The 13,703-nt window shown below is 37.3% G+C and overlaps 1 protein-coding gene across 1 annotated transcript in view; it reads right to left on the bottom strand.

Annotated features, from left to right (window-relative positions):
* The window catches only part of LRP1B (LDL receptor related protein 1B), a 556,160-nt gene that overhangs the window by 251,939 nt on the left and 290,518 nt on the right, over nt 1-13,703 (bottom strand). Inside the window, exons 13-16 of the mRNA XM_062005148.1 lie at nt 12,841-13,021; nt 9,668-9,887; nt 6,934-7,123; nt 762-884 (exon numbers count right to left, since the gene is read on the bottom strand). Of these exons, the coding sequence (XP_061861132.1) occupies nt 762-884; nt 6,934-7,123; nt 9,668-9,887; nt 12,841-13,021 (714 nt within the window). The remainder of the gene's footprint in view (nt 1-761; nt 885-6,933; nt 7,124-9,667; nt 9,888-12,840; nt 13,022-13,703) is intronic.

Raw genomic sequence — 13,703 nt, 5'->3', positions numbered from 1 at the left:
TTATCTCTACTGGGATAACTGCTGGGGACATATATACTTGTATATATTATGCTTCAAGAAATAAGCGAGTGAGATTTCAAAAGAAGAGATAATTTTGAGTAAGTTACAATTATTGGGTCTAAATGTCTGAAAAAAGACCTGTATTATGAGCTACTGTTTTTAATTGAAAATCCCACATTTAACTTATAACATAATTTTTTTAATTGGTCTTTCAAATAAGAAATCCAAGGAAGAGATGCAAAGAAAAGACTGAAGAATGTGTAGTCTGTGTCACAGTCCATTTAAAAGAGATATATATATATATATATGTATGTATGTATGCAATATACCTGTTTCACATGTTTCATTAACAGTTTCAGCATGAACACTTTCTAAACCAGGTTTCAATTTAAGATTCTTAGTCCATATAACTATCTGGAACTAGTTTATACAGATTGAACAACCTAATTATATAGATTTTTGGTGTTTCTGATAAATATTTCAGTGACCTCTTTTAAAGACTAAGTCTTTATCATATCAGACATTCAGACATACTGAAATAATTTACTATGTATCTTATCCCCAACTAGAGTGCTTAATATTTTGTCTTTTCTGATAAAAATCTTTATTATAGTTAATAAACTGTCCTCAATTAGAATCTTTATTCATGGAATATTTGTCTTATACACCAGTAAAAGCCTCTAGGAGAACGCACTTTATTTTCAGATTTGACTTGAACCCTTCACAGTAGCATCAACTGAGATATTCTGTAAAAGTCTTACTCATGCAGGTTGTACTGTTTTCCTCCAAAAGCTGATTATCAGCACAGGCACAAACTCTGCCTCCAGGAATGGCTAAACAAAGAGTGCTGCAGCCTCCATTATTAACACGACAAGCGTTATCACCTGCAAAAATAAAACATGAAACCACCTTGAAAACTAACAGCCATGCTGGAACTAGACAAAGATTTTTAGAACATAAGCACATGAAGAATTCTTTACAACTCTTCTCCTCTCATTTTAGGGACACATTATTATCTTACTTTTTCTTGCTACAGGTTATAATATTGAAACCATTTTACTTACAGCTTGCAATAACATGTAAGAATAAAAAACCCCGGCAAACTACACCATCAGTTCACAACATTCTATCTCCCTTTTTTTATGAGGGACCAATACTACAAAACATTTACTATGACACAGCTACGTGCACGTTGCAGTTTTAAGAAATTAAACAGTATATAAAGGAATGTTCTGAAGTACATTGGCATCTTAACATGTTAAAACAATGCTACTATAAATGCAGACCAGGAGAAAAACAGAAGGGAAGCAAATTAAAAGTACAATGAGATCTATGGCAGACAGAATACAAGGGAGGTATTCCACTGCTCATTTCTAAACACATCTGCTATTTCTCTGCCTTCTCTTTCTGTGTTGTTGTTTTTTTCCCAAAAGCTATACACTGTTCACATGAATATATTGACAGCTGTCAGGTGTTTTAATCATCTACCAAGACCTGCTGCATCCTTACAATCTCATACCTTAGGCAAGCAGACTTAAAATTGAAGCCCACTAAGCATTGCAATTTCTCCTTGTGTCACTTTGGTCATGACCTAATTGCTTAGATAGGTGCTAATGAGGTCATATAACTTACAATCAAAGCTCTGTAAATTTCAAGTGTTGGTGATAACTATGGCCAGGCAAACTATAAAACCTCATGTCAGCTGAAACTTTCAATTTGAAGCACTTTTTCCCTGTATCCCTCTCCTATTAAAAAAACAGGTATTATTTCCTATGCTTCTCCTGTGTTTAGGTGTACAAAACATTCAGCAGCTCCTCGGGTTAAAGCAGACTCTACACAATTCCCTCTCCTCAGAGCACTAACCACTTCTGTTTTCATGGAAAATGTTCAGTTCTCAAGAGGTAGCTGCAAACACACATATTAAAGTATCCTGTCAGAACCATACCTACATGTGCAGTGAAAGATCTTCAGATTATCACATGAACATCAGAAAACCAACAAATAGTACTTTGAAAACGTCCACATTTGAAGATGTGCCTCAATATATTTTACAACACAGACCCTGAGCATTTCAGAATAATCTATTCCTAGGCTTTTTTTTTCCAATTCATCATACCTCATTTCTTATAGGCAATCGTGTCTGCAGTCCATTAAATCCACATTGAACTTCCAAATAAACTTGTGCAAAATAACTATTAGAGAATGCTGTGGGAAGCTGCTGTGAGACTTGTACCTTCATTGGGCAGGGTGTGAGGGAGAAGGCAAAGCCACAGCTGTACAACCAGGGGAAATTGAAAGTCTTAATTGCCGCTTATGGTCCTGGACAAAACACACCAGGCTACTCAGTTTGGGGGAGAAAATGAAACTTAATTTAATCTACCTCCAACCAAAACGTATCAAATAGAAATATCCAACGGGAAAATAACAGAGCAGGGCGAATGACCGAAGTGCAACCAGCCCTTTACGATACCCGTTTCCCCCCTCCCCTTCTCTCTTGGGCTCTGTAACTCCTCCTACCATAAGCAGAGCCGGGGACAGGGAACGGGGAGCAGTCAGACCTTTCCTCGTGTCTCTTACGGCACTCCTGAGGAGAAGGGCTCCTCGCCAGCCCCCCGCTACTCCAGTCTCGGGGTCCCCCACACACCAGGCAGCCTTGCACGGGCCGCTCTCCTCCCCGGGGTCTCTCTGGTCCGGCATCGCTTTTGTTGCCTGCGGGGTCCGCGTGAGCACCTTCACCCTCCCCTCCCATCTCCCGACTGCTTCCAATTCCCCTCCTTAAATAGTGCTGGCAGAGGCGCCGGATTGGCCCGGCCCGGCCGGGCTAGGCGCAGGTTCAAATCCCGGAGCCGGGAGAAAGTCTTCAAGTCTTTACCTTGACGATAAAAAGTTCCCAATTAACCTCATAATTGGGATGACAAGCTACAGTACAGTAGGTCACTTGCAAAGTGACAAAAGAGAGGATGTGGACAAGGAGAATCCGAGTGCCAAGAGTTAAAGAAACATGATCCTAGATAGAAAAGTGTATGAAGTGAGCTTTGGGAAGTCTTGAGCTTGAAGGTGCAATGAGATCTTGAATCCCTTGAGATCTTGAATCCCTTGACTCTCACTGAAGAAACTCTAGGCGAAAATGTCTCCTTAAACATTGCACAACAGGTTAAGTCTCTCTATTGACTAAGCTGTGTAACTCATTTAGCTATCAGCTATTTTATGTGAGTGTTCTTAAAATAGTCCCAACATTTTAAAACTACTTTCAAAGCTATTACAATCTTTTTCCGTATTTTGCCAGCTTTTAAAACAGCTGCTGCCCTGCTACTTTCACATTAAATTAGGCAGATTCCATTTCAATGCACCAAAATGAGGCCACAGATAAAACAACAATGTACTTGCTTCTCAGTTTTCAGTAAAAAAAAAAGGATATGGCAGCTGTACACATTTGTTTAATCTTTGCATTTGAAAGATACACTGAAGTATTCACTGCTGCTAGGCAATCATTATACCTCTGTGTTTTCATGAGTATTCATTTATGTTTGCACCTTCCCACAGACCTAACCTCAAGTACTGCTGAAGTTGCACAAGCCTGTTTGAGGCTCATACCACACATCTCAAGAGCAGCAGCCTGGGACTCATGCAGCAGTTCTTTGCAATCTGAGGAGTTAAAATATCAACTGATTTCAAAAGAGGCTATTTTAACTGCTGTAAATGGACTTACACAAGAACTACTTACATATGAATAGTAATCTCCTCTGAGGTAGTGGAAACACCAGAAAGCCTTGACAGGTTCTCTGATGACTCTAAATCCAACTTTTACCACTGCTATGCTTCTTGCTACAACCCCGTGCTTTTGGGTATTCCCGACACAGTGAGAGTCAAAGACTAAGCCTAAGAAAGTAAGATGAATTCTAATCTCTGAAAGCAAAAAGCCCCACGTTCCTCCACAAGAGGATCATGCCTCATGAGATACAAAGACAGTGAAAAAAGCACCTCCTCTTATGGAGATATCAAAAGAAGCTTAACGTGGCTACCCACAGTATTAAGCAAAGCATGACTGGCACAGTCAAGCATTCTGCAAAATATCTCCTAATAAACATGCCAGTCTCAATTCAGCTATGCCAAAATGAGCTGACATGGTTTGAGCTCGTGCAGCCAGTCACACTAACAGCAGCATCAAAACACCTCAAAGTATGACAGCCAAATGTTTCCAAACAATGTGTGCATAAGATATAAAATGTAACCTGTATCACAAAATGAACTACTCTGCTTTTCTCTGAATACCACCATTCAGCCTTGATCTTGTTATTTTAGAAGAAACATACCCAAACCCAGAAAACAAAAGAAAAAAAAAAAGCTTCACTTTCTTTAAAATAAATGCTTAAAGTCCTTTAGGAACAATGCAAGATCAACCTCACTGAGCATGACAAAGAGGGAAGACCCTAAAGGCCGCAGTTAGCTTACAAAATCCCAATTGCAATTTCGAACAAAGAACGCATTAATGAGGCAAATTCTTTTCCTCAAGATTTAAGCTTATTCAGTTAAAAATGTCTAAGAGGCAATATTTTAGTCTTCTGTCTCTGGTGTTAGCTTATTTGGAAGCTAATAGCAAAGTTTCTCAATTTCCCTTTTTTTTCCTAAAAAACAATAGAACTTTCTGAGTACTGAATAAAGCAGCAGAAGTACCAAGTATTTAAAGCAGCCACCACATCCTCTCTTAGCAGACACAGGTCAAAGTGTTCTGAAATTTGGCCAACTTAGGGGCAGATTTTGCCTCACCCCCACATCCCCCTAACCCAATAAAAAACCCTAAACACATCATGTGCTTAAATGACTTTGGAAGTTAGAGAGAGTCCTTGGAAAGCATCTGTGAGAAGGAGACACACTGTTATAATGACCTTGACATAGCACAGTGCTACACATTCTATAGTTTAGTTTAGGTATTAAAAATTTAGCTTACAGTATCAGAAACGGGGAACTTTCAGCATTGCCTCCATAAGGATAAACTACAAGTTGGCTGGCTGGAACTCAGCAGTCCATAATCAACTATTAAAAACAATGTTTTTCCTAAGAAAGCCTAGTTGGACACATAAAAGCATTCAGCAGGAAAGGGAGTGCTTCATATTAAGCTGTTGTAAAGAAATTCACTAAGCTTTTCAGTAGGGCCTCAGATGGTTATAGTGAGGCAATGTTAAAAGTGAAAGGGAAAACAAACTGGAAGATATACTTTTACATAAAGAAGTTTTTGTCTACTCTAAAGAATATTAACTACATATCTAAGTCTTCAAATATAGTAAATTTTTAAATAAAACATAAAATGAAACAACCCTATACATGCATTACACGGCAAGTATTTTGCCTGTACACATATGCACATCCCATTTTATTCCTTAGCAGTGCTTTGAAAACTGAACTGTTTCTTCCCCTTGCAAACCTCCAGCTGTTTTTTTGCTGGATGAAAAAAAAAAAAAAAAGGCAAGACTAGACTGATGAAACTCAAAATATTTAGTATGTGTGGTATATAAAACCTCTGAAATAAACCTAGGCCAAATATTTACTTGGTATATATAGGGAAAATATTCGTTATGTTTTCATATGTATCATTTTTCTATACACAAATAAAACTGTATATATACCCACTTGGGATACAGATATATGTCTGTAACAAATACAGGGGCTAAAGATTTTATCTATGAGTCTTAAATAGTTTTTCTAACATTTTGCTTCTATCCCCACTCTATCAGTTGCTCTCTAAAGCCATTCATTTACAAATGAGAGACACAATCAAACCCTCCAAGTGCTATGAATAAACATGAGCCAGAGACTGTACCCACATGCAGACCTGAAGGTGGCAATGCTCTGAAAGTAAAATTGGGTTTATGCACAAAGTACTTGGTAATAGGTCCTGAAACCTTTAAAAAACAAAGACGACAAAACCAAATCTAAAAAACCTGTTGGTTGAGCAAGCATATCTTAACATGTCTGTACTAAGTAGTATTTGAGTAAATGGTAAAATTGACATTTTGTTCCTTTTCATGTACAAAACCAAACACAGCAGGACTGCCCAGGGCTTAACCTCTCAGATTTTCTATTGTAACCTTTGAACTGGAGACATGCTACATATCAAAACTTATGACCTACAGAGATTAATGAGATACATAGACATTAATATTTTATATAGTTCTCTTTCAAACAGTATTTTATTCATCCTAATTCCTGATGTCCAGTCTTATGTTTGGTAGCAGATATTAACCAGACATTAACCAGAACTGTGTTTTCATTAAAGACAGCAAATTTTCAACAACTCATCTGAACGCTGCAAGTAGTAAATGGATTTCAAAGGGGTTTTTTCAGGAAAATACACTTGTAAATTTACCTGCAGAGTAGCAATTGCATTTTCTAAACTCCATCCAAGAGAATCTATGGCCTTTTTCTCCTTTCTCTACTGATATCAGTAGCAGCAACTACGGATTTTTCCACTACTCTCCAAGGCCAATTACTTTGATTCTGTGTAACAGCACCATGTACCTTCAGGAGATTTAGTCATAGGGTGCTGATGTAGACCAGGATGGAGGAGAAAATTACAAAAAGACACACAGGATCTATGATCTTATTAAAGAAAAGGCAAATGTAATAGTTCTAGGAGCCAAGTTATCTGTTCTATTTTGTACTTTCACAGTATCTCTTTGACACACAAGTAAAATGTCAAGAAAGGCAGCGTAAATACAGAGATGAAATTCAGACAGGGGAGATTCAGTTTTTGTTGGTATGAGATGACCAATTTCAACATCCATGGACCGAAGCCTTGGAAAGTACCTTTCCCATACCACAAGTCATATTCTTTTTTCTATTGCTGTTCATGTAGTCACCTCAAACCACTTGAAGTCTGAAAGGGAGAACATCCTTTTGTAACAGACCTTTGGAGAAACTGTATGTTACAAATACCTTGCTGTTTACGTGGATCATAAATCTGGAGCCCAAACAAAGGTGGCCTCTCACTTCTTAACAGTGTCACGTTCCTTGTAATCAGATCCAACTGGAAAATTGATCCATTCATATAATCTGTCCAGTAAATATAATTTCCATGATGTGATAGTCCAAAAGGATGATTTAGATCTTTTCCATTGTAGACTACCTGCAATTAATTAGCGGTAGGTGAGCATCAGCAAGGTTAAAATAATTATTAATAGTTCTTAGCATACATTACAGAGATCATAAAATGGTAAACAGGAAAACTGAGGTAAGTACCACGCTCAAACATAATGACTTAACACAATAAAATCAACTAAAGACTGTAAAGCTGTTCTATGCACCATGCTCAATATCTAACTTCAAAACTCTGTATAAATTCATTTTGTGTCCTGTAAGGCAATGCAGGGGAATGCAGGTAGCCAGGCAATCATTATAGTTGGTAAACATCTATCTTGTACCCCAGCAAGGAAGCAAGGTTTTATTCATGTAACTTTGAGTATCTGTCAGGTATATCAAATATAGTCTTCTTTCTTAAGCAAATGATAGTGTGTATGAGTTGCTTATTTATGTTGAAGCGTGAAGTAAGTGCAGAGATCGCTTAGTTATTTCTGTGATCTTCCCCTCTAGTTTAGGTTGCGAGAACTTAAAAGACCCAAAGAAAACACAAAGCCACAGTTCATTCCCAAAATAAGACAAACATTCTTCCATGCACCTTCTACTTCTGGTTTAGTAACTCATACATAACACTACAAATCACATCTTTATTTTATTGGGGGCAGAAATGTTCTAAACCTGTGTCATCTGCAAGAGTTCTAGTCTCAGGGCTCCCTCACAAGAACTGCAGCTTCCACTGCACAAGAGCTGGCTCATAAACAGGATCAGTCTAAAATTATTATCAGTCCCTATAGAACAAAGCCAAAAGTTTAAAGAGAGTCTAAACTTACCATCAAGTAAATGACAGTATTTAGAATTATTTACTTTAAAAATACATAGGAAACTGCAGAAGTTTAAAGCACCTGCTTTTGGGAGCCCTGCCTTTATGCTTTGTCATAGCAGCTGCAGTTTGGAATAACTACATTTCTTCTGCTGGCTGGGGTCCTTGCTTAATGCCCAACAGTGTATTTCTATCTTGCCTCTAGGAAGGAAGCACTTCATCAGATACCCTACCTCAGCTCTGTTTGTTTAGAGACACAAACTGAAGACAAAAAGGTGACAAAACCAACTAAAATACAACTACTTTGAGGTGAAAAACATCGTCCTCTTTTGCCCTTCAAATTGCCTCTTTGAGCTTGGAATTGTTCTGGTCAAAACTCCTTATCTCAGTTAACTGCTGCTGATCAAAACTAACCCCTCAGTCAATTATCCACCAGCTACTGGTAGAATTCTGGTAGAACTTCCCCAGCCTTCAAAATCTTTGCTGACACAGAATTGAAGATACTACTGACCCAGTTATATTTTGAATCAAAATATCCTACAATTAACAGTAAATTACTTAGTATCAAAAGCCAGGATCTTCTAATTGTTTGTGGCTACATATGTTATTCAAATAGTAGTGTATTTCATTTGAAGTATAGGATTATAGAAAAACACTTTTCAAGAAGCTAGTTCTAGTGGGGGGCAAAACCAGCAGTTCTCACTACTAATCCATGGCAGCTGCATTTAACCTTCCTAGACTCATTCTGCCTAGGAACTTCTTCAGGAGGTCCACTGGTGCTAGCACACAAGGAATTCCAACTAAAAGATGTCTTTCTGCCACTGTGCTTTGCCCCCTCCTCCCTCCTCTAACCTAGCCATTATGACAAACTGTAGCACTACAGCATTAGTAGAGGCTTCAGAACAAATCACTGAGGATAAAGATTTAAAAGTAATATGAGCTTGTACAGGGATGAGTTTGAGGAAGAGCTACAGGTACTTCCAGTATTAGAGATTTGTGTATTGGTCCTACCAAGGCCATCATACAGAAGGAATCATGAGTGAAGGATAAAGAAGAAGTGACAAAATCCTCCCACAGAAGGATTTAATGCTCACCATTCCCAATTAAAGGGGAATTTTAAGTTATCAGAGGACTAATTTTACGAAGCAAGTGGTAAATCTTCCCCAATTATCAGACCCTAGTCTAAGCTTTAACTGTTGTCCAGATGTCTGTTTTGGGCTTGCTACTTGTACAAAACATCACAGAACATTTATGCAGACTTGTATCTAGCTAGTGGAGCCATGAGTAACAACTAAAACAATCTCTCTCCATCTTTGCCCTTGTTGAGTGCTTCCCCTCTGCATATTGCCACAAATACTCAAGTGAGGCACTGAGATTGACCAAAAGCAGCTCATTTGGTGAAGTTCAATAAAAGCCTCTCTCTGCCAGAGCCAAAAGAAGGGTGGTTTTTTTTCCCTACTAAAAAGCTCTTTGTAGCTTCATGGCTCAATCCAAACGTAACTCATTGTCACACGGGAAAAATGGATTTGAAAATAATTATGGAAAAAAAAATAAATCAACTTCTGTGTCACTTTCTAAAGATGAAAATGTTAAGCTGTACTATAATCTCCTGCAGGAGACTGCCAGCATTGCTTGTTTCAACAGCGATGACACTGGACGTGGCCGCAGGGTTCTGCAGGCTTTCAAAAAGCTTGAAAAGTATTTTTAACGTTAACACAATGAAACCCAGAGAAGGAGCATGCCTGCGGCAAAACAGCAGCGTTTCCCTTTTACCTTTCTGTCAGTTCCATTCAAAAATATCCTTTCAATGTGATCATAATAGGCGTCACACCAGTATAATACATTGGCACGAGAGTCCAGAGTTAAACCGTTTGGCCATAGCATCTTTGATGTTACAAAAATCTGCCGGCTGTAGCCATCCATCCATGCCTTCTCAATTCTTCCCACACTGTCATCTATTTCATCTTCTTCCCAGTCTGTCCAATACATCCAGCTATGAAATTATTAAAAAAGGAACATTCAGATACCATTTTAACAACCTGAATGATACTGTAGATTTTTAGCAGCAGTTCACCACGGTATAGTCACAAGCCGGAGCAATTTTGACTTTTGCACGTTTCTTTCCACTGCTATTTCTACCTTATATTTTCTTTCCCTGCTTACTGGATGCTGCAGAAATGACACACACACTGTTTGGCTCATGTGGTAATGAATTATATCAATACTGAGTAGGCTAACTGACAAGAAAAGTGAAAGAACTGTTGAAGACCTCATTTAATCACACCAGAATTATGACTTTTTTTAAAAACCTAAAATTTCATTGATTTTGTCACAAAGTTCAAACTTCTTCTGCTGGGATTTTCTTGGCCAAGTCTAATTTGCCTTTACGATGCAAAACTGCTTTTTATTATGCTTAATACTGTCAAAAAAAATCTACAGTACACAAATTAATTACACAGTGGTTTAACAGCTACAGTATAACCTTGACATTCTGTGAACTTCACATCCCACGTGAAAGCAGCTAAATTACAGTCCCTTACAAGAATATTTAGGAAGATTGGCTATAAAAATTCTTTGAAAAGTAGCTAGTAGGCAACTGTAGCATAGTTTTATGGTTTGTAGTGGCAGCAATGAAGATAGCCAAAACCAACTCTGAAAGACAGGTACCTGTGCTACTTTGGAAAAGCTAAGCAAGCATTGTAGCAAGTCATCTACAAGAAGAGTTCTCTAAGCCATTATCTACTGGGAACTACAGAACACACTCTGTGCTTGTTTCTTTTTTTTGCCTTTTTTCTTTCCTTATTCCATTAATCTGATTAGAGTGTTTTATTACAGAATCAAACATCTTTAATTCCAACAACTTTAAATGCACAACTTGTACTTATGCAAAAGCAAAGCATAGCAAATATGCTAAGAAAACACACTTTTCTCTTTTTTTCCCCCCAAAGGCATCATAGGTTCATAGGAAGAAGAAATAGAAGCCTCTATGTAACCCATGAGGTGCCTAATAAATATGATGAAAACATTTACCAGGTAGGAGACATCCACTTTTAAAGCAAAAACTAGGATTTGAATTATTAGGCATTAAATAGAGGAAAAACATCATACTGATCCTAAAATGGATCCTACTTGTAAAGTTGACTTGATTGAATTGGTATTCATGTGGCTCACCTTCCTTCAACACGTTTATGTCTGAATTAGCTTGTGTGATCTTAATCTACTTAAGGCAACAGGTACAAGCTGGAAAATAAGAGGTTCCAAACAAATGTAAGGAAAAACTTCTTCAGTGTTCAGGTGAGGGAGCACTGGAAGGGGCTGCCCAGATGGGCTGTGGAGTCTCCGTCTCTGGGGACATTCCAAACCCACCTGGATGAGTTCCTGTGTGATCAACTCTAGGTGGTCCTGCTCTGGCAGGGGGATTGGATTACCTTTTGAGGTCCCTTCCAACCCTTAGGATTCTGTGATTCCATGACTCTGTAACCTGTCTGTACTTTAGAAGAATAAAGTCCTGGAATTTAAATTCTGAAGTTACTAAGAAATAAAACTCTTAAGTAAAAACCAGTTCTGTTATGAAATCTGTGTAAATGATGCCAAATTTACTTTTCAAAAGTTTTATTCTAATAAACTTATTCTTTTCTGAACAAGCATCATTGGATCAATTTACTTTTTCTATAAGAAACTGGAAAAAGATAAAGAAAAATGTACCTTTTTTGTTTCTTTTCTGTCTCTTCCAAATCACTCACCAGAAAGTTGTTTTGGGTTTATTTAATATTTTTGAAAATAAATGCAGAATTGTAAAACATATCTTTAAAGCTCAGGCAGAGACACAGGTCAGTGTGCTTTTGATTTTATTGGGAAACAAAATAATGTCTTATAAATATTTACATCACTGATCAACAGCAATTACTGAGCCCTTCCCTGTCAACTTTTTGTCTGTACTTATTCTAGTTATTATGTTGTAAGCTAAAACATGCTTACAGTAACAGACATTTCCATTAATGTGCTTTAATTTTATCTCAAAATGCAGTTGATGCTTCTACATTGGTTAAATCAAGACTAATATTTTCTAAACATAATTAAAATGCAATAATGAAAATGCTATCCCTCAGGAAAAGCTTCCTTGAGAAATACAATCATGAAGGGCACATATTTTATTAGGAAAGTGTTTTATATAATAGCCCTTTTCAGACAATACATCTTTATACACTATTTCCTGTGCTGTGCATTTAGTGAGCTGGAAAATTTAACAATGTAATTGTAGGTATGGTTATGGTTTGTGGTCTGATATTTCATCCTTACTATCTGACCTTAATTAATTGTAGCCTTTCCACAGTCATTTCCATTCCTCAATGGACAAGCTCAAAAGTGAAAACCTGAGGGTGTAACTGCATTCCACTACTAGGAAAACAGCAATCAATCCAGACACACTAGAATTACGTGCCTACACCATTCTCCAGTCACAACGCCCTGAATAAAATTAACGGTGAATTTTTAGGGAAACCACAACTATACCACAATATATTTTTTTTAATTGTGCAGCCTATCACAATTAATTACGCTAGTAAGTGAAATGTACCTGTCTGATTAGTTTTCTAAACCAATGTGTCCAAGGATGTGGTTATAATTATCTTCAGAAATTGGGACTTACAAAGACAGCAATAGGGTATTATGAAGTTCAATTAGTATTAAAAATACATACAGGTATTATACACTGTTTGAGAATAAGGTGAATCACAGTCAAATTAACCAGACACAGGGTCAACGGCTTCTAGGCATACACATTCTTCTAAAGGCTTCAGGCAAGAATACTGGACAGTTATTATAGATATTAGAGACTATCACAGAATTACTACATGACCCTACAAACCTCATCCTAAGGAAAATTCAGTCTTGTATTTATATGATAAAGACAATCATTAAACAACATAAATTAGTCTGCTTCATACCCATTGACAGGATCTACAACAATTCCTCTAGGGTGGGACATGTCTCCCTCCAACAAAGTTTTTCTACTCTGAGCAGCTTTTTCCAGTCTGGCTACAGCAATTGTTTTCCTGTGGCCATCGTTTGTCCAATAAAGATTATTTCCAATCCAGTCAACTGCTATGCCTTCTACATTATCAAGATCTGTTAAAAGAGAGAAGACAATAATAAGAGATTAATATTATGTTTATGTTCTAACATTATCTATTAATATAAACAATGGACAATATATAGTCTATATAGCTAAATTTGATTATTTCGTTGAATCTGAGTGATATTTGCTGTGTCTGTCAGAATTAGTTTTTGCTGAAAACACCCTATAAAAGACAAAGACTGGCCATAAAACTTGTGTATTAAACCATAAGCCTTCATACATTAACCATAGGTGGTCCTGGGAAAATCACTACTTAATTTTAACCTTAAACAGCCGTATCACTCACATCAAGAGCAGCTTCCAGGATCAGCTCTAGTATCTAAAATATCTTGCTTTTACCCAAATTGAAAGTTCCATTCTTAGTAAAAAATAAGCAAAATGGGTATTCAATTTACATTTATTCCATTGTCCCTGGACCTTTCAAAGCATATAAGCAAGAACATCATATCAGTTCAAGTTGTTTTCCACAGCTAAGTATACGAGCAAACTATTAACACGGTAAGCGATACAGAAGCAAAGAGCAATGAACATTGAATGTATCAATGGGCTCATGAGTTTGACAGCCACAGTGCTCCATTCAGAACAAAAACGAGACAGCAATGTTCATTGCAAACAGCACAGAGGCTTCCCTATTTGATGAAGTACAAGTAGTAAAACAATTGCCCAAGCAAC

The sequence above is a fragment of the Colius striatus genome, chromosome 11 (genome assembly GCF_028858725.1).
Source record: "Colius striatus isolate bColStr4 chromosome 11, bColStr4.1.hap1, whole genome shotgun sequence".
Classification (NCBI taxonomy): domain Eukaryota; kingdom Metazoa; phylum Chordata; class Aves; order Coliiformes; family Coliidae; genus Colius; species Colius striatus.
This window is presented reverse-complemented; position numbering and strand designations above follow the sequence as displayed.